This window comes from Mesoplodon densirostris, chromosome 16 (assembly GCF_025265405.1).
Source record: "Mesoplodon densirostris isolate mMesDen1 chromosome 16, mMesDen1 primary haplotype, whole genome shotgun sequence".
Classification (NCBI taxonomy): domain Eukaryota; kingdom Metazoa; phylum Chordata; class Mammalia; order Artiodactyla; family Ziphiidae; genus Mesoplodon; species Mesoplodon densirostris.
This window is the reverse complement of record NC_082676.1, coordinates 32,583,331-32,605,008: the sequence shown is the minus strand read 5'-3', so window position 1 is coordinate 32,605,008 and position 21,678 is coordinate 32,583,331. Positions and strand designations below refer to the sequence as shown.

The 21,678-nt window shown below is 44.8% G+C and overlaps 1 protein-coding gene across 3 annotated transcripts in view; it reads left to right on the top strand.

Annotated features, from left to right (window-relative positions):
• Positions 1-11,127, top strand: part of RASSF2 (Ras association domain family member 2) — a 41,341-nt gene extending 30,214 nt beyond the window's left edge. For all 3 annotated transcript variants that reach the window (XM_060078586.1, XM_060078588.1, XM_060078587.1), the window contains exons 6-11: positions 1,055-1,215; positions 2,467-2,568; positions 4,046-4,097; positions 4,580-4,701; positions 5,932-6,029; positions 7,196-11,127. In XM_060078586.1, the coding sequence (XP_059934569.1) occupies positions 1,055-1,215; positions 2,467-2,568; positions 4,046-4,097; positions 4,580-4,701; positions 5,932-6,029; positions 7,196-7,265 (605 nt within the window). In that variant the 3' untranslated portion in view covers positions 7,266-11,127. The remainder of the gene's footprint in view (positions 1-1,054; positions 1,216-2,466; positions 2,569-4,045; positions 4,098-4,579; positions 4,702-5,931; positions 6,030-7,195) is intronic.
• Positions 11,128-21,678: the final 10,551 nt, after the last annotated feature.

Here is a 21,678-nt window from a genome sequence, read left to right as displayed (position 1 = left end):
GATGGAAAAGCAAACGTTTGGTAAACAAATGTTTGCTGGGCCTGCAAAGACAGTGTGACACAGGGTAGACTCTGATCTCTAAGAGTTTCCCTCACCACATTTAGCCCATATTCTTTGCATATGTCTCTGGTGATAACTCTAGTCCAGTAATAATCCCGCTATCTAAATTCTTCAGGCAGTTAGGGGAAAAGACAGAGTTTCTTCCTGAGTCTTTTTGACTGAAAAATTATTCCCAACCTAAAAGTTTAGAGTTATGTTTTATTCGGCGAATATTCTTAGGACTTCAAGCCTGGAAGGTAGCATCTCAAGTAACCCTGAGAGAACTGCTCTGAGGAGGCAAAGGGGGAGCTAAGATACATAGGAGTTTTGCAACAAAGGGCAGGTAGTTTGAATGTCAAAAGATTATTGTTAATTAAAGAAAACCAGATACCCCAAGTTAAGGAATTTAGTTCTTTTCTGTGTATGGGAAGATGCAAGAGTCTGGGCTCATTGAAATCATTACTTTGATATGCACCTCAGCTATCTGGGGCCAGTATCCTGTGTTTTCACCTCCTGAGTTTCCTCAGGGGTCACCGTGGGGAGTGGCTGCAGTCTGATGGCTGCTAGATGGCAGGTATTCTTTTCCATCCTGAGTCCCCTTAGAGCTAACCAGCTCACCATCGCCTGTGGTTGCAATCTCTGATGACCGTGATATCCTTTGTTTACTGATATAGCAGGCTGTATTTCATTTATCAGTCTTTTGGGGCTTGATTGTTTTCAGCATGCCAGAGACATTTGGGGGTAGCAAGTTTTGCTCCCCTACAATGACAGTGGTGGAGCTGGGGTTTGAACCTAGGAGTCTGGCTCTAAAGTCTGTGCTCTGAACTTTGCCACTGTATTGCTTCTTGGTAAATTATGCATCATGTTTTTCCCCCAGCAGGAAATACTGTTTTTCTAAACTATCTTTTTGAGGAAGCTGTAGGTGCTGCAGCGTTGGTCAGGAAGAGGGTACTCGGTGCACACTGCCACACCCCAGGTCCAGGCAGACAGAGCTCATCTTCCCCTTCTCTCTCAGACTCCAGGGGCCTGAAGTCCCTGCAGGAAGACACCCCACAACTGATGCGCACACGCAGTGATGTTGGGGTACGTCGTCGTGGCAATGTGAGGACACCCAGCGACCAGCGGCGAATCAGACGCCACCGCTTCTCCATCAACGGCCATTTCTACAACCACAAGGTAGAGGCGATAGGGTGGCGGGGGGCAAGGGCCAGCTCCAGTGGGGGCAAGATCCCTTCCTGGGCAGCGGCCACCTCAGGGCTGCAGACTCCTGGGAAGCCACTCAGTCTTTGGGTCGTGAGTGGGCTGCAGGCTCTGCTGGCTCTGAGAGAGATAAGTGGCTCCAGATCAGGAGCCCTCCTAAATGATGGTGTTGTAGGAAAAAATGGGGTGCAAGAGGATGGTCATGTCCCAGGTCTCGGGTGAGTCCTGTGGCCCCAAGGCAATGGGTCGTTAGGGAATATGAGAGCAGCCCTGGGCTGTGGGGGTGATTAGTTTTTATGGGCTGGGTAATTTCATAGGCTAATAAGTGAGAGAAGTATTCTAGCTATCTTGGAGAAGGGGTGGGGATTTCCATGAATTGGGCCACCACCCACTTTTTGGTCTTTTATGGTCCACCTCGGAACTGTCGTGGCACCTGTGGGTGTGTCATTTAGATGCTAATGTATCACAATGAGTGTATAATGAGGTGAAGATCTACTGGAGGTCAAATCTTCTGCCATCTTGGGCCTAGTAGGTTCTAACCAGTTTTTGTGGTATCCTGTTCTTAACGGCTGTGTCATTCTTTTAATGGTTGTGCCCTGCCCCCTTTCTTCCTGGCTCAGTGGGTGAGATGCGACATGACCCCACAAACAGCCCTCATCAGAAACGCCCCCATCCACGTGTTACTCTCTTTCTGCACCATGTGCCTCCAGCTGCTATGTGGCCTGACTTCTCTGTGAGTTAAGGGCTGCCCTGAAACAGAGCTGCAGAACTCAGATCACCCACCCCACCCCAAGCTAGCTGACTCTCCTTCTTCCTGCTGCTTGGTTTGAATCTGGCCCCAGAAACAAGTGCATCATGGAAGAGTGGTCACAGACCTCCTCATGTTGAAGTCGTAGTAGAAGGGGCTTTGTGCGTGTTTTATTTGGAGGTAGTGCCTCCATTATCTGGTGCTCTTTCCCTCCTCAATGCTGCCGTTCGGCAAGCTCAGATCCCTCAAGCCTCCTGCGGTGGGGTGGGCGCGAGCTCCTGAGCTAGGCAAAGCCCAGGGCTCTTTATTGACATCAAAGCCCAGTGCGTCTACGTTGTAAGGACAGAGGACTCTCAGGGAGCACAGGTTGAGTGCCACTGTCCCTGTCCCTTTACCCCAGGTAACAGGGCCAGGACACCTGGGTTTTAGTGCCCCATCCTTGTCTGTACACCCACTCAGCTGGACCCCTCTATTGACAGACGTCGGTGTTCACGCCGGCCTATGGCTCCATCACCAATGTCCGCATCAACAGCACCATGACCACTCCACAGGTCCTGAAGTTGCTGCTCAACAAATTTAAGGCAAGTTCCCTCTGCTGGCTGGCCTCAGACAGTGGCATGTGTGCCTTGGGGCCCCCAGAAGTGTAGAGGTGGGGGCTATGGAGAGTGTGTGGTAAGGGGGGCACTGGGCGGAGAGGGTTTAGGTTCTTTAGACCCCGCGACATCAGCATCACCTGGGAGCTTGTTAGAAAAGTAGGTTCTCAGGCCTCCCTCTCCCCCAGATCAGACCCACTGAAGCGGAAACTCGGAGATGAGGCCAGGGAACCTGTTCCACAAGGTTTAAAGGGATTCTGGTGCCACTGAAGCCTGAGAAGCACCAGCCCTCAGGTGCTTTATGGGCCTCCAGAGAAGGACCCTGGACCTGATGACTGGTTCAGGGCTCCATGCACATATCAACTTCTGTGCATTTGGGGAACCTACTTTGATGAGCCTTCAATAGATGTGAAAATTTTAGTGCATGAGTGTTTCTGAAGTCCTGTTGCTCTGTATGTTTTCCACAATACCCTTCTAAGTCTTTTGGAAAACAGGTATTCTTATTTCTAACAGAAGCCAGTGTGTCCTAAGTGGTTTAAAGCATAGGCTCTGGGTTTGAATTTCGGTCTATCACCTGCTGGTTGGAGGAGTTGGACAAGTGACTTAAGCTCCCTGTGCTTCTGCCTCGCCATCTGTAAAACGAGGTTAACAGGACCCCATTACTGGTGTCAACTGAAAAAAAACTGCACAACCTAAAAGTTGAGAGTTATGTTTTATTCAGCGAATATTCTTAGGACTTCAATCCCAGAAGGCAGCATCTCAAGTAACCCTGAGAGAACTGCTCCAAGGAGGTGAAGGGGAAGCTAGGATACATAGGAGTTTTGTCTCAAAGGGCAGGTAGTCTGAATGTCAAAAGATTATTGTTAATTAAAGAAAATCAGATATCTCAAGTTAAGGAATTTAGCGTTTTCCTACATATGGAAAGATGCAAGAGTGTGGGCTCACTGAGATCATTCCTTTGATAACACACCTTAGCTACTGGGGGCCAGTATCCTGTTTCCTCACCCTGAGTTTCCTCAGGGCTCACCGTTGGGAGTGGCTGCAGTCTGATGGCTGCAAGATGGCAGGTATTCTTTGTTTCTTTCCTGAGTCCTCTCAGGGCTCACCAGCTCACCATCAGAGGTGGCTGCAATTGCTGATGACTGTGACATCCTTTGTTTACTGATATGGCAAGCAATATTTTATTTCTCACTGGGTTGTCATATTAGATGAGTTAAAACATGTAGAGTTTGTTAGAACTGTGCCTGGCATGGTGCAGTAAATGTTAGCTCTTATTACCTATTATTATTGATAATGTTTCCACCCCATTTCCTTACCACTTTTAGATGCTGTAGATAAATAGCCGTCCCCTCAAAAGAGCCTATCATTTATTTAGCTTTGCAGTGTTCAAGAAGAAGAAATGGCCACAGTTAGGATATGTAAATATATGCTTTCAGCAAGTACCTTTTGCTCCTTCCTAATTCAGATTGAGAACTCAGCGGAGGAGTTTGCTTTGTATGTGGTCCATACCAGTGGTGGTAAGTATAAAGAACACAGTATACTTAAAACTTTTAATTAACTCAAAATAGCAAGTTAAAAAAAAAAATCTCTGCCTCATTTGCTTGTTGCTTGGGTTTTGGAAACTTTCAAATGTTGTTTGCCTCCAAGGCTGGTGAGCTCGCTGGATGAGTCCACCGGGGAATGCCATATATGGTCAGTAAATTAACCCTGAAACCTAACTGCCTATTAAAAAAAGAACTGGATTTTCTCAAAGCACAGAGAAAACCAGATTCTCCAATGCAGCATCTTCCAGAGGGCTTGAGGCATGGAAGTATTGTTGAGGGGTAGGGGAGCGGCAACAGTTGCTTTGAACTGTTGAATTGTTCATTTACAAATCAGTCTCATGATTGGCTACATCTCCTGAGGTGCCTGGTCCATTTGGGCCCTTGAGTTGACAAGCACTTAAGGTGAGAAAGGCCTCAGGCAACTCAGGGCTGCTTCTGGCTGTGTGTGGTTCCAGAGAAACAGAAGCTGAAGAACACTGATTACCCCCTGATTGCCCGGATCCTCCAGGGCCCATGTGAGCAGGTCTCCAAAGTGTTCCTTATGGAGAAGGACCAGGTGGAGGAAGTCACCTATGATGTGAGTCCCTTTTCAGTCAGATGTCTGTCCCAGGAGGGTGGGGGATTTGGTTGGGTAAACTACAATCGGGGTATAGCTTGGCTTTTTGGCCAAGGACCGGGCCCTGTTTTGTTGCTATTTCTCAATACCAGGTTTTCTTGAAACAGTAATGACCATGGGGCCAGGAAAATGAATGCAGAAGCTAGGTTGAGGGTGTGCCCTGTGGGAGTTAACTGGAAGAATGCTCAGGCACAAAATGATTTCCATAGAAGGAATAAATTTCTTGAGGCTTTCTGGGGTACTTAAGAGGGCTGAAAAGTTTCTGCAGACCTTTTCCAAGCAACTTCAAGAAGTTAGCAGTGATTTTATAGCTTTTGCTATAGCAACAAACTTCCCCCAGTCTTAGTCACTTACAACAGTAAACATTTACTTTCTTGCTCCGGATTCTGCAGGCTGGTAGCAGAGGTTCTGCTTTAGATTGTGGGTTCAGTTCAGGTAGACATTGCATGTCTTATTCAGAGACCAAGGATCAAGAGGCAGTGGCTACCTAGGTATGCTTCTCATGGCAGATGGCTGGAATGCAAGAAACCATGTAAGCTCCTTTGAAGCCCCCACCTGGATTTAATGTATGTCACATCCACACACCCATTCCATTGGCCAGAGCAAGTCACATAGCTGAGCCCACCATTAACAACGTGGAGAAACATACTTCTCCCCCAGAGAAGAGTTGGTAGAACAGGGTGAGGGTTCTGGTGAGGGAGGAAGAGTGGCTGCTTAACTTCAGCTCACCTGGGAGCCACCCCCACGCTTATAGCCTCTCAGGAGGCAGTTCACATTTGGCTGCCTGTTTGAGCCTTGAGGCACAAATCATCATTCTGAGCCATGGTTCCTTAATTTCTCTTAGGGGAGAGCAGAGAGATTTATTGAATATTATGTGTTCCAGTGTTCTCTGAATGCCTGACAAGAGAAAGTGCTTTTCTATGTTTGACATCACCTCTCATGGATTGGATACATGAGATGAAAAATGAGGAGTTATGAGATGAAGTTATCACGTAAATGAAGTGATCTTCATCATAGACTCTATACCAACCTTGAGAAGAATGAGGCTTGGCTCCTGCCTTTAAGGAAATCCCGGATTAGTGCAGAAATAGATTTCCCAAGGCTTTGTGCCTTATATGAGAGAGATGCCCAAAAAAATTAGAATAGTGCTGGGAGAGGTCTTGCACCCCGGACTTACTTTTTCCTCTCCAGGTGGCTCAGTATATAAAGTTTGAGATGCCTGTCCTTAAAAGCTTCATTCAGAAGCTCCAAGAGGAAGAAGATCGGGAAGTAAAGAAGCTGATGCGCAAGTAAGCATAGCCCCTGGGGTGGCTGGTTGGGTTTCTCCTGAGGCCTCAGTGAGAGGAGTCTCTGTTCAAGAGCCTTGCAGGGACTGTGAGGAGCTGCTGCCTGGGCCTGGGACTGTGTTCAGGGGGCTTCTCATTGACAATGCCAGATCTCAGATCTCAGGTGGGGACTTGAAACGTCGGTGTGTTGGTCGTTCTGCTTCTCGTTCAACTTCTTATTTTGATGTGGGACATAAAATTGTTCCAAGTATTTCAGGAAGGTTGTCTCGGCAGTGGAAATTTGTCTGAGCAGAGTAACCCTAAAATCCCTTCCTCAGATCCTTTCTCCCTTTTTAACATTTCTCTTCTGGAAAGTGCATTTGGGTTGAAAAGTCCAGTACTAAAACTTCATTCTGGGGAGGATTTTGTTATTTTTTTGTCATGTTTAGTCATAAAGTAGAGCTGTGTTTCATAGATATGGCAGAAAAATTGATTTTTTTGCTGCTAAAGTCAATGCTACATTTTCTGTGTTGATGATAATAACTAACATGATAGCAGTTAACATTTATTGAACACTTACTATGTGCCAAACTTTAAAAATAGTTTTGCTGTACAGTGCAAAGCCACGTTAGCCCTGCATAACAGTGCCCACTCCAGTATCTGAATTACCATAATTCAGGGAAGGGATGAAAAAACCATACTCACCACTAAGCCATGGACCTCCATGCCTGGTAGTTGCTATAGCGTCTTTGGCAAAATGCAGATACTGATATTAGATTGAACCATATGAAGTTGCCATTTTTGTATGCTCCCCCAAAATGGTAAAAGTAATGGCAATTTCATATGGTCCAGCCTAGGTGAGGATTATATGCTACTCTATGCATAGTGCCTTGAGCATAGTAAGCACTCAACAAAGGGAATCCTTATTACTGTTCTTGTTATTTCACCTTCTTATTCTTCTTCTCCAGACTTTCTAATCATAGTAAAATAATTAGTTTGGAGTGAGCCACTTCACTCCCTTTCATCCTGTTGTGGAAATGAACACAAGTAACGAAGTGGTTCAAGAGTAGGCCAGTGAGAGAAGCAAAGGGTTGGGACACTTGGCTCACCCTGTGACCCAAGTGATGGGGGAGGGTCACGAGAAGGAGTGTGTTGCTTTCTGCTCTCCACTGAAGCTGTTCTATCCCCAGGTACACCGTGCTCCGGCTAATGATTCGGCAGAGGCTGGAGGAGATAGCCGAGACCCCAGCAACAATCTGAGCCACAGGGAGGGGATCCAGACGCCGTGGAGGGCATTGTTGACCTGAGAAGACTCACAGGAAGCTGGGCGCCTTCCATGGAAACGTTTAAATGCATACCTTTCCAGCTCCCAAGCCACCATGGAGAAGCCAGCAGACAACTCCCTGACCTTTCTTTCCCTGCTCCTTTCCTTTACTCACGAGGACTTTCAATTTTTATTATAAGAAGAACCCAAAATGTGTGTGTGCACCTGTGTGTGCACATGGTACACATCCACATGCCTACATGATATATTCACATGCAATTCAATTCCAAGCAGCCAGCACAGGTGCTATGAGGCTGGCAGATGTTCTGCTTGTGGGCAGGAAAATCAGAGGAGTCACCGATCTGAGGGGTTTTAGGTTGAAGAAAAGATTTCTCCCCTCAAGTGCCAGGGAGCAGCCATACATGTCTGCTTGTGTTTAGAAGGGGAAGGGGGCCCAGCAAACTCACCATTTGGGGTATTTTTATGTTAATAGATACTCTCCCTGTATCCCTAGGAAGGATCTGCAAGTGTGAGATCCTTGGCAGTTAACAAATTAATTAACAAACCATGCCCTTGGGGCAGTTCTGATGGAAAGAAAAAGCTAAACCATCAGTGGGGTAGATGCAATAAGCCCACAGGTTTTTACACTGGAAACTTCCGTTGTTTTAAATAACAAGGACATATGTGATGATCTGTGTGGATGCCAGTAAAGAATGGATTCTGCCTCCACTCCCACCTCCCTGGCTACCTCTAGGAGATAGGGGAGCCTGATGTTTGTCTCAGCATGCCAAGCTGATGACCCCAACTCTTTGAGGCCTCCCTGAGTTGAAAGAAGTATCTTATGAAACAGGCCTCACTGGTTTGTACATGGCACCTGGTTTGTATGGCCGGGAAGTTTCCCTCCTTAGAGAAATGTGGAGGCTCCTTGCAGAATGACAGGTGCCTGTAAACCCAGCCCATTTTTATATCCAGTGGTCTTCTTGCACTTGGAGCTGAGGCCTTGCGTTTGCAAAGTCAAGGCTTAATACTTTACAACCACTGGATTTTTGCAAGTTGCCCTTACGTCGTGTGTGGAGATGGACTCTAAGAATGAAGACTTGTCCTGCTACTGACCAAGTTTGGGGTTAAGGGATAACTTTTGGGCTGCCCCGTGAAAGTGTGTAGATAGGATGGAGCTTCTCTCTCAGCTTCTCTGAGCAGCCACCTGGGTGATCTTTAGAGAGACTCCAATGGTAGGGGAAGGGCAGGAAGAGTCTGTCCTTCTGGGCCCCCATTGGTAAGATCGCCAGGTAGCTCAGCTCCAGTACAACTGATACTGTTTGAAGAGCGACAGATAGATGCTTGGAGCAGGTGCCTGGCTGTGGAGGTCAACCAAGCAAGGCCAGAAGCTCCTAACACTGAGCCTTGTGGTAGGGAAGCTCCCCATCTGTTCTCCACCTCCTCTCCAAAGAAGGTTTGGAGAGCTGGGCAGTTGAGGAAAGAATAGCCACTGATCCGTGCCTGCAAGGACAGTGGAGCTTTGCAGCAGAGCTGTTCCTGCCCAGGCACTCTTACCCCCTACCTGCCCCTGTGGCTCCCATGGCCTCTTTAGATGTCTCACAGCGGTAGTCTCACTGTTGACTTTCAGAAGGATGGCATGCTGCTACCTGGCATTTTGCTGAGGGTCTCTTAGCAAGCTTACCTCCTCTGTGGGGAGCGCCACCAGCCCTGTGGGGGATGGACTGGAAATCTGGAGGGGCTTAGCCGCAATCATACACCTCAGTGGGCTTCTGCAAAATGCACAGAAAAAAATGGGGGCCCGGGGAGAGGCTTCCTTTGTTACAGATGGGAAAGAGCAGTTTTGTGAACGCAAACATACTTTCTGAGTTTTGCATTTGAGAAATGACTTGGAAAACTTTTCTTCCGGTTATTTTTATTTTGAATGTTCAAAGCCTTTGTTGGCCCCAGTAATCTTCCTTGAGTGGCTAGGGAAAAAATTTTCCACAAAGCAAATTACTAATGGCTAACTTTTATTGGACAGCTGTTTTTGGTTTATCAAAGTTCTCTTTAATTTGCACTAGCAATGTGATAGTGGTAAATATGGGAATGTTGCAAAATGTCAGATTTGCCAGATCACTTTCTCGGAAAGTGATACCAAGGTAGACTTGGCTTTTTAAAGATGGGGGGTTGGGGTGGAATTGAGGGGAAATCGCATCTTACATGATACATTCCACTTAGTGCAGGCCGCACTTTTCCATTTTGGCTCACCCTGTTTAGAAATCATTTCTCACGTACTAATGACCCAGTCAGGAATTTTGGAAAGGTTCTTTGAAATAGCAGCAACTGAAATAGAGACCCTCTGCTGTGATGTGGAGCTGGATTTTCTCACTGGTATCACATGGCCTTGCAGCTTTGAACTCCTGGACTGATGTGTGTGGGTTTATGTAATTGTGTGCAATGAACCTGAAATCGTGTGAAGAACAAAAAGGCCAATTTACAAGTTTTTCCCTCAACTTGTGAAAAGCGGCATAGCCACATCTGAGTCTTTTTCCAGGGGCTTATGTTACAGGGTGATCAAATGAAGGAAAAACCTGAGTTTATCGTTGGGAAGGGGATCCGGTCCCCCTGATGATGATGGAATTAAGCACAAGGTCACATTCTTAGTCATCACATTAGTGGGAATGTGAGGAGTTAAGTTGTGGGGGGAGGGGGAGTGGTTACCTTGGGGAGGGATTGAAAAGCACAAACAATAGGTTTGCCTATGCAAACTGGTAAGGAATGTGTACACTGGTCTCCAGACTTGTGGACTTTGTGAGTTGAGGTTGAGGTGGGAGGATCTCGGATTAGCCACCTACCCCTGTGACAAATGCTGAGCCCTGAGGTTGAAGTTTTGGTCTGAGACTTCAAGGAGAAATATTTTCACCCTTCCCTCTTCTCTACCAGAAAGAAAACAATACTCTCTCCTAGGGACCTCCAGATAAAAAGACATTTTATCATCTCTGTAGATAAGACTTTAGGGTATAAAGACCAAAAGAAACAAACTCTGTTCTCCGATGCAAACATGTCTTGGCAAGAATTCTTTTCTTTGGAGTTCGGCTGTTATTTCAGTGTTAGGAGGTTGGAAGGAGAAATGGCCCAGAGAAAGGCAGGAAGCTCTCTTAAGAAGAGAGACACTCTCTTCAAAAAATAATACTATTTCAAAGCTCTGTAGCACAGAGCATGTGGTGCCATAGATACATCTCCAAGAGAAATTCCTATATGAACAAATGAATTCCAATGCCTCATAGCGACAAAACCATGATGTGAGGGCCAAGGTAGGAAGCAGAGATCTCCTTGAACACCTGTTGCAGCAGTACAAATTCTTGAGTCAAGCCTCTATGAAAATTGTTTTACACAGTCTTGTTGGAGGCAGATGAGATGAAGAATGATCTCCTAGAGAGGTAAAAATAAAGACAAATGTGGCACCCCTTCTTTCAGAGGGAATTGACAGTGTTTACCCTGTCATGGGAGGTCACAGCGCCCCCTGTGTTATAGCCAGGCACGAGACATGGACAAGCTGTGAAAGGAGAGCCTCAGTTTTCCTGTGGAGTCTCCCCGGCGATTGCAGACCTGTTTCCCAGGCTGATGGTTCCTGGTGTGTTACTGCTAGTGTTTCTTAAGGGTTTTCTCACTTGATTTAGCTTTGTGAAGTATCTTTTTTCTTAATCATAACTTGCTTTTCGAGCAATGGTACATGACCTCGTTCAATGTTTGGTTCTGAAGTTATAAACTGATGTGTTTAGGTATCTTAATGTAACTTGGCAAGTCCTCAGTAGGGAGCTGTGAATTTCTGTAACATTTTGATATGTTTTAAAGCACCTGACTTAGATCTTGTTGAATAAAGCACTTTCAAAGAGAAGTCCCCGGTGGACAGGTGTGTGTGTGTCCGCTGCATTACAGGAGGGTTGGGGATGGGAAAGTGAAGGTGCATCCAGGAGACGCTTTGATTTTCTTTTCAGAGTTTATGGTTTGACTGCACTCAGACTTGGTTCTAATGTTCCAAAAAGGAAGTGAAATGAGAATATTCCCTATGAATCTTGAGTTCAGGCCCTGGTGGAGCCAAGAATTATAGAAACAGCTGGGGACAGCTATTCAGTGAGGCTGGATTTTTGTCCTAACTCTACCCTTGGCTTGTTGGGGCCAATTCACTGAACCTTTTTCTAGGACTTGGTTTCCTCATCTGTAAAATGGCCAAGCCACTGTCAGGGTTTGGGGACCTGGGCTTGCCTCTGTTGGCGGCACAGCCCCCCCAGGGGTTGCCAAGCCTAAGACCTTTAGACTAGGGCCCATGTTCCATGCTATGGTGTGAGGCAAGTGTGATGGTTAATTTTATGTGCAACTTGGCTAGGTCGTGGTACCCAGATATTTGGTCAAACACTAGTCTGTGTGTTGCGGTGATGGTATTTTTAGATGAGAGTAACATTTAAATCAATAGACTTTGAGTAAAGCAAATTACCCTCCATAATATGGGTGGGCCTCATCCAATCAATTGAAGGCTGTAACAGAAAAACGCTGACTCACCTGAGGGAGAGGGAATTCTGCCTCCAGTCTGCCTTTGGACTTCAGCTGCAACATTGGCTCTTTGGGCCTCCAGATGGCCAGCCTCCCCTTCAGATTTTGGACTTCCCAGCTCTCACAATTGCATGAGCCAATTCCTTAAAGTAGATCCCTATCTATCTATCTATCTATCTATTTATCTATCTATCTATCTATCATCTCTCTCCATCCTGTTGGTTCTGTTTCTCTGGAGGACTCTAACACAGAGAGAGGTTGTGTGGCTGTTTCATAACATTTAAGTATGTGATTGACAGTTGTCTTTCTAGGAAATCTGGCCATGGAGCGTAAAGAGTGACCAACATAATTTGGCCTCTAGAAAAAGGTAGCAACCAAGACAAGATTTTTATCAATGCTGCCAAACAATGCTTATAGGTACTTAAAAAGAGAGAAAAGTTTGGATAACGGTGGTTCCCCTTTAACTGTTGTTTTGATTTCTTACATTTAGAGTTTTCACTCCAAGCAGTAGCTTTTTAGGTGCTGAATTAACTAAACTGAGTGAAATAGATGAGCAGACAGGTAACACTTCCAAGGCAGTGAGGTTTTTTTTTTTTTTTTTGCAGTACGCAGGCCTCTCACCGCTGTGGCCTCTCCCGTCGCGGAGCACAGACTCTTGACGCGCAGGCTCCGGACGCGCAGGCTCAGCAGCCATGGCTCACGGGCCCAGCCGCTCCGCGGCACATGGGATCCTCCCAGACTGGGGCACGAACCCGCGTCCCCTGCATCGGCAGGCGGACTCGCAACCACAGCGCCACCAGGGAAGCCCGACAGTGAGGTTTTTGTACTGTACGGTATGTGGATGTAGGCAACATAAACAAAAGATAAATGGTCTGTTTGGGGCCCCACCAAGACCCCAAATCAGGCAGTAAACTTTATAAAATTTAAGAGTGCCTGAAGTCACCCAACAAATACTAATAGCCACTGCCATAGGAGTCGGCAGTTTTTGTCTTGCTTTATGAAAACAGATTTTATGAAATAATTTATTGGTATCCATTTTAGGTAATGAAGCTCTTACTGAATGGAGTTTGCTGTGAGCACCAGACTTTACTGTAAAGTTCTGAATACGTTTGAGTAGGTTTTGCTGGAATGCTTAGATGCAAGCAAACCTACTGAAAATTGAACCTGGGTAAAATTGACATTGCTCTTTTCATTTTAAAACCAAGCAAAATAAGAGGTGGGGGGAATGCAGGGGAGAAAAAAAACCCCAACCAAACAAAATAAAAATGATTACTTATTATTTAAGTATGTAATTATATAACAATAACTATGTAAATTAACTTTATAGAAATAATACCTTATAAATGTATACTTTATAAGTACATAAGTTTAGAAGTTTTAAAACTATGGGCTCATTGGTAGGGGCTGTAAGTTCTGGTTTGCTCAGGACAATTCCAATTCATGTCCATTGCTCTAGTGTAATTATGTAAAAAGGAGCACCCCCTTTTGCTCTCAAAATGTCCCATCGTGGATGATATATATGGTCACTCTATGCATTGGCCAAAAAGCAGCTTATCACAATTTTAATATGTGAGATTTTAAAGAAAAGCTGTAAGTTGGAATTTAAATGTTAAGTTTAAGCTTTAGGCTAGAACTGAAATCTAAACCCATGTTTTCGTGGAAGGCAGAATATAATATGGATATTTTATATATCACTGTTTTGATAATGCTGATTTAAATGTTCTTGCATTAGAGCAAAATCCATTTTTCTTTTGGAGTTTTAAAACTGGACACATTAGCACTAACTTGTGACTTTGAATGTTACACTACCCGTGTCTGCAGAACCATCTAAGGGATCAGCAGCACCCAGATTTGGGTCTCTTAAAATATCCTCCACTGAGAGAAACCTGGGCTCCCGGAGGGTAGCTTGTGCCAAAGCTTGGATCAGAAGGAACAGGACAGTGTAGGTTGTCTTGCTAATGGGAATAATTATGTCTCAGAGATGTCTGGAGTGTAATTTCAGGAACAAACTGCTGATGAGAACTCCCACACATAGCCAATATTGAATGTCTGGGGCCACAAAAAGCCTGGAATCCAAAATGACCCCAAAGAAAGATTTTTAAAGGCAAGGGACATACTTACAGAAATGTAATGTATTGTTTAACTTAAAAAGTTCCTTCACCAAATTTTGGCAATAACATGAGTCGTCACAAGAATTAATATAAGTAGTTTGGCCAAAACCCTTAAGTTAACTAAGCAAAAAGAGCAAACTACAACATCCATGACCCATTAAAAGAAACCAACAAATAAAAGTTGAATTTAAAGTGGTCATAATAATCTCGAGAGAAATTATTAGAAATAATAAATTGATTTTAAAAGGTTGCTAAAACAATGTGACTACATACAAATTAATTTTATTTCTATGTATCAGCAATAAAAGATCAGAAAATAAAATTTAAAAATGGCAAGGTATACTTCATTTATGAATTGGAAAGATAGCAACTCTCTTCAAATTGAACTAAGTAATCCCAATAAAAAGCCAAGTAGGTATACCTCAATCAAAAAAAACCCAAAGCCAAGTAGGACTTTTTCTTTCTTTCTTCTTTCCTTCTGTGATAATGCTACAGGTAAAATAAAAACCATAAACATGGGTATTATTCAGCCATTAAAAGTATACTTATAAATTTATTTAGAAACATTGGAAAATATTACATAAAGTGAATAAAATTGCATGTTCAGTATGATTGCAGGCCTATATATAAAAGCTTATGAAAAAAGTTACCTTGGAGTGGTGAGATTCTTTTATGTTTCTATTACATTGGCTTCTTTTTTTTTTTTTTTTTTTGGCAGCACATGGCTTGGGGGATCTCTGTTCCCCCACCAAGGATGGAACACGTGCCCCCTGTAGTGGAAGCTCAGAGTCCTAACCACTGGACTGCCAGGGAATTCCCTACATTGGCTTTTGGATTAAAATTTCCTGTTTAGTGTGTCCAAAATCACATGTACATGTAAAAACACAAAATAATGAAAACAATGGCCAGAGGATTAAAGCCAGCTAGGCTCTCATCTCCCTGCCAGGGTCAGTTTTCTCCAAGCACAAGACTTCAAAATCCCGTTGTAACACGAGGCCCATCGTGCAACTGAAATGCAGTCTCTATATGCCAAAACCATATGTGTGTGTGTGTGTCTGCAATGTACACGCACCACACACACACACATACAGACACCAGAATGGAAAGATCACATCCATAGTTCTAAGGTCTTTGAGAAAACCAGCCACTCTGATGTCTTGACTGTGCTGAAGGATGGAGTCTCCATGTGAGAAACTCAGGAGCTCCCTGTGTTTAGTCTCAGTCACCCTGGACACCAAACTCACTTTCTAATTGTACTCTCAATGCTCCTTTCAGGAACTAGACAAGCAAAAGCTTTCAAAAGGAGAAAAAAAAATGCCTATCATGAATTCTGGAAACCTGAGGTTCGCCAGAATATACCATCAGATTGCTCTGCTTTCAGTCTCTTACATTCTGAAGTTCTCTTTATTAAGAATTGGGTACCAGAAGCAAGGCCTGCTTGGCTAATCAAAGCCTTTTATGGTAGATTCTGGATAAATGTGTGTTTCACCCCACTCTAGCACACAGGACACTCCCTATTTCCCAATCCTGTCTCATGCACCTGGAGGTCTGAGCCAGGAGGTTTGACCTACATTCCCACAAAGCACTTTTCCCAAGAGCTTTAGGGAAGATAATGTCTGGGGATAGTGGCATTGAAGATTCTTCCTGGAGTGACTCAGATAATTATCAAATAAATTGATAAATTTAATCAGGTATCTACCAGCACCCTAAAAAGATATGCACACTCTTCCAACAATAAATAATACTAAAATAACTCAAATGATCCTAAGTGATCCTAAAATGCCCTTAGAATCTTCCACCCTAGAGAAACTCGAGGATCCTGAAGATCCTTGTAAATCCCAGGCCAGTGGTTTTGAACGTCAGGTGGCATTGTTGATTTATTTATTTTCTCCGCTAGAACCCAAACTCTATGAGGGTAACCTCAACACCCAGAGTAGGACATGACTCTTGGGAGGCACCTTGATAATATTTGTGCAATGAACAAATGAATATCCAGATGTACCCCAAACACAAAGACTTCAAAATGAGAAGGCCACCAAGGCTAACAACCTCAAGGTCTTGACCCAAATTCTTTATCACAATCACTATAATCCCTCTTAAAATGACTTTTCTTTTCTTTTTTTTGTCTGTGCCTCACGGCCATGGCAATGAAAGCCTGGAATTCTAACCACTAGGCCACTATGGAACTCCCTAAAATGACTTTAGATCATCCCAAACTATCCGATGGGCCACGAATCACTGCAAATGGACCATAAATTACTGCAAATGATCCTAAACCCTTGGTGATCCTAAATACCTGAAATGGCCTAAGACTTCAAATAATCTTGAAGATCCTGAAGAGGCGTAAATTACTCAAAATGACTTAAGCCCTAAGTGAATGTCAATGACTTTAAATGATGCCAAATTATATAAAACATCCTTCAAAAACTCTAAGCAATCCAAGTAGAAGCTAAACACTGGAAATCTCTAGAAGACCTTCAATATTTTGACTCCTAAATGATCCTAACTCTAAATACATAAAATACCCTGAATAATGAAAATGACCCTAATTCTAAGGACTTCAAAGAATCCAATAATTTCAATGACCCAATGGCTAATGTGTCTAAAAACCCTAAAGCTCTAATGACTGGAAATGGTCCCACATGACCCTGCACTATCCTAGAAGAGAGGCCTTCTTGGGGGAATCTTGTTAAGATGTTGATTCTGTAGATCTGAGGTGGGGCTTGAGACCCTGCCTTACTATCAAACTCTCAGGGGATGCCACTGTTGCTGGTTCACAAATCACACTCTGAACAACAAGGATAGAAGTCACATAAACCTGGATGGCCCCAAAGGATCCTAAGAAAACTAAAACAACCCTACATTCTAAAATGTCCTCAAAGATCCTAAACAAAACTAGACCCTAAATCCTAAGCAGTACTAAACATCCTCAGGTTTCTTAAATGATGCTTAAAATCCTAAGCCCCAGATTATCCCATGTGACCCTAAACTAACTCAAACAGCTCTACATGACCCTAAGGATCACAATAGACTGTAAAAGATTTTAAACCTTACACCTCCCTAAAGCACCTTAAAAATCCAAATTTGCTTTAAATGACTCTAAACCCTTTCAGTCCAAAAGACCATAAAAAACCCAAGAAATCCTAAGTACACTTGAATTCCAGACTCCCTAAACAATTCTAATTGATCCAAAATTATCCCAAACCCAAATTAACCTGAAACAGTTTCAATGGAGCCTAGATCTAATGAGCCTGACTTTCCCAGTCTCAGTGACATTAATGCTAACAACACTAATAAACTTGACATTAATGAGTCCGCAATCCTAAACCCTAACAGGCAATGGAACAGACACTTTATGGATGGCTTCTCCCGACTCTGATTACCCCAGTCCCAATGACTCAGCTCCTCCCTGGAATAAAGTTATGATTCATCCCATTGCCACCATCATTGCACCTGCATCTCCACCATTCCAGCTGTGGTGGTTGTATCCAATAGGATACAACCCATCCCGCTCAGCTAGGCAACTGGGTGCCCCAGGGCCCTGGAAGGTGGGGAGGAAGCAGAACATCATTCTCTCCTGAGGCCTGAGCAGGGGAGTGCCTCTTCTCTACAAGAGGCATCTGTAGAGAGATGCTTGTAGGCATCTGGCTACATGACTGACCAGAGGCCCATGTGGTCCTTTTCACACCAGTGACTCCATACTGGTTACACATTCTAGCATCTTCAAACCAATGGCTTGGGTCAGCTTTGACTTGTCATACTCAGAGTTGATGCTCTACCTCCTGCCTATCTGGAGCTGCCATCAGGACCAGCAGGGCCATTTGGCTCATGCTCAAATTAATGAAGGGCCTTAAATATATGCTTTTAACACTATCACTAGATGATATACAATAGTGTCTTAGTTTGTGTTCCTCCAGAAGGCGACTCTAAGTCCTGGATTTGAGGACTAGAAGTTTATTTGGGAGGTGATTCCAAGAAAGACTGGAAGTGGAGTGGGGAAGGGAAGGAAGCCAATATAGGGTGCGTTATCATTTAAGTTACCATCATGGGCAACTACAGCTCAATCCCACTGAAGTCCTCTGGGAGCCAGGGTAGAGCACACCTCAGAGTTCTCCCACTGAAGGGTGAGAGAGCTGGGGTATTTATACACCAACTTTCACCAGGCATTGGTAGGGGGCTCCTCTTGGTAGAGGGGGGAGCCATTAATTCCCCAGCATATCTGGCTTGCAGTGTACACAGGCAGAACAGACTCTGGTGGCCAAGGGACACAGGGGCTGGCTGTTAATGGTCAGATGTATGTACACAGAAATAGCAGGTGATATGAACAATGTCTGCTACATGAAGTTGTTGTAGGGATATATGAATACATATAGCTGATTCAGTTCACTGTACAGTAGAAACTAACACAACATTGTAAAGCAATTATACCCCAATAAAAAAAGAAATACGTGCTTCCTATTCTCAAGGTAAAAAAAAGAAAAAAGTGACAATTTGTTAGATGTAAATATTTAAGCTATTCCTCACTTTTGTAAACTTGTTTCTGCATTTCTTCATCTTGAAATTTCCTGTATGCCCTAAATAGAAAGGCCTTTCTCCTCCATTCCAGGAATTTATCTAGGGTCCACATAAATATTCCACCATAATTTCCCCCTTTCAAAATCCTTAACTTAATCACATTTGCAAAGACCTTTTTTCCATATAAGATAACATTTATAGGTTCCAGGGATCAGGACCTTATATTTTGGGGGGAATTTTCAACCTACTACACTATGGAAATCCTGGACTACTTTGGAAAAAGTGAAGTTAGACAAAAATGATGCCCACAGTCGGTTGTATGGCCCTGTTGAGCAGACAAGAAAATGCATAACTTTGAAGCCTGGATCACTGCCCAGCCATGAAAAACAAAGATGAGAGAAAAAAGGCCAAGGCAAGGCTGACCCCAGACCCCCAGCTCCCAGCACCCACACTTATCAAAGCTCATTCCCTTCTTCTAGGCCATCTCAAGGCCACCATAAAATTATAGGTAATTCCCAAAGCAATTAGTGAACTGAGGAAGCTTTGGTTCTTTTCCTCTGTCATTCATTTAACACTGGAATCAATTAAGACCCCAGACACAGAGAGATGAGAAAGAGGGTGTGTCTGGAAAGACAGTGTGTCCCAGGGGAGGAGCCCTTCTCTTTGCAAGTCTGAATGACATACTGAAATTGCCCCTCTATTTTCTTGCTCCTGCCCAAGCAATTAGCTCCAACTTGTTTCACCTTGGTGAGGTTGCCTCCATTCTCAGATGACAACAGATGGCCCCATCTCAGATATTCAGCTTAGGTTTTCTTTCTCTAAGGAGTCCAGGTCATTTAGGTGTTTGGGGGCAACTTTGAGGTGATTTCCTTCATTCTCCTCAGAGAACACAGCTGACAACCCCAAAGTATCTGCCAGACAGAAATAATGACTGCAGGCATTTGGGGGACACACTGCTGAGTTTTCTGCCACCTGACCACATTAGAGAAACCCTTTGCTGTGCAGACTCGGGGGCTAATTTATGCACCATAGGGACCAACCAGGCTTCTGTTTCCTGGAACACTGGACATCCTAGGCTGTGCCCACAAGATGGCTTGTGGACTCCTAGGAAGGGGCATATAGGGAGCTCAGGCCAGTGGTTGGGCAGTGCCCTTCCTGCTGTGACATTCAGCCTGTTCTCTTCCTTCTGACTCTTTTTTCAATTGTTCCTGGGGCTCATTTCAGGGGTCATACATTAGTGCCCACTTGTAGAACACTCCAGGCCTCGGAGCCCTCCACGTGAACTTGGATCTTTCTGACTTGTCTAGGTCCTACCTGTTCCCTGCTGTATTTTCCACCTGTGGCCACAATGCCCACCCTGGACAACTTGGACCCCAGTTGCCTACCTGCTGTCCAGGCCACTCCCACCATTAGTTCTCAGGTAGCTTCTTGGCTTGGCTGCTTCCTCCTCCCTCTTCCGTAGACTCTGCCTGGAGATGGCCCTGGGGCCCATCAGACTTGGGAGCTCTCTTTCCTCTAACCTGTCCCCCACTGGCTTCCAACTGCACTTACAATGAACTCCTACACAGTCTTTAAGGCCCTCTTCACCAGCCCTTGGCTACCTCCTTAAGCTCATCTCACACACCTGCCCTCCTTCTCCCCTTGCTCACACTTTCCTTCTCAAGCCACCAACACATTCTCAACTTGGGCCATTTGAACACATGGGTTTCTCTTCCTGAAGTGTCTTGGCTGCAGAGTTACCATGGCTAACTAGCTCATTCTCATTCTAGCTCATTCTCATTTTTCAAGTCTCAGCTCAGATGTCCCCCTGCAAAGAGGCCATCCTGATCACCCTAGTAATGTCTTCCTTCTCCAGTCACTCTTTTCATTATTTAAGAGAGGTTTTTTTTTTTTTTTTTTTTTTGCAGCACGCGGGCCTCTCCCGTTGCAGAGCACAGGCTCCGGACGCGCAGGCTCAGCAGCCATGGCTCACGGGCCCAGCTGCTCCACGGCATATGGGATCTTCCCGGACCGGGGCACGAACCTGCGTCCCCTGCATCGGCAGGCGGACTCTCAACCACTGTGCCACCAGGGAAGCCCTTAAGAGAGTTTTTTTTTTTTTTTTTTTTTTTTTTTTTTGCGGTACGCGGGCCTCTCACTGTTGTGGCCTCTCCCGCTGTGGAGCACAGGCTCCGGACGCACAGGCCCAGCGGCCATGGCTCACGGGCCCAGCCGCTCCGTGGCATGTGGGATCCCCCCAGACCGGGGCACAAACCCATGTCCCCTGCATCGGCAGGCGGACTCTCAACCACTGCGCCACCAGGGAAGCCCAAGAAAGTTTTTTTTTTTATTAAGATAAAATCTGCATACAATGAAATGTACCTATCTTAAATGTACAGCTTAGAGAGTTTTGATAAATGTATACATCCATGTAGCAATATCCCAAATCAAGATACAACCTTTCCTCAGTGCCTTGTTGTCTGTCTGTTTCATCAACTTCACTCAGCTCTGTAGAACATTTCTTGTTTATTTTTATGTTGTCTAAAATAGAAGCTCCCAGAAAACAGAGCTCTCTTCAGTCTCCTTCACTTCTGTATTTCTCATGGTCAAGACATCCTTCTCTGTTGCACTGAACTAATGAACAGTCTTTTCTATTTGCATGAGCATGAAGCCCTGACTTCTAATGCTGCAAACTCACCCAGGGTATTTTCTGGGATTTGGCATTGCCCCGCCCCTTGGTGGAAAGGAATACAAAATGCAGGTAATCCTCAGGTGAGTAACACTCTTAGTCCCTGGGCCTAGGGGGAGTGGACCTGTCAGAGCTCGTTCCTCAGCAGTCCCCAGGGACCGGTTTCCTGGAAACCGGGTCGGGGGTTTGTGTGTGTGTGTGTGATATATGGTTCAGGCAGTAATGAAAGCACTGGTTCCTGCAGTAATGCGAGTGATGGGGAGCAGCAGATGAAGCTTTGCTTGCTAGCCCCCTGCTCTACCTCACACACTGCCTCACCACTTCCACATTCTGCACCAACCCAGCCTGAGAGGACACCTTGGAGAGTCAAAGTTAGGGTGATCAAACGCAGTCCCAAAGCAAAGTCATTCATGCTAACCTCAGAGGTTTGGATGATGTGTGGCTTAGAGTTTTTTTAAAGCAGAATATCCTGACAGATGCTTCACCCTGAAATCATTAAAGAAGTTCATTATACATAGCCTCATCCACCAGAGGACAGACAGCAGAAGCAAGAAGACCTACAGTGCTGCAGCCTGTGGAACAAAA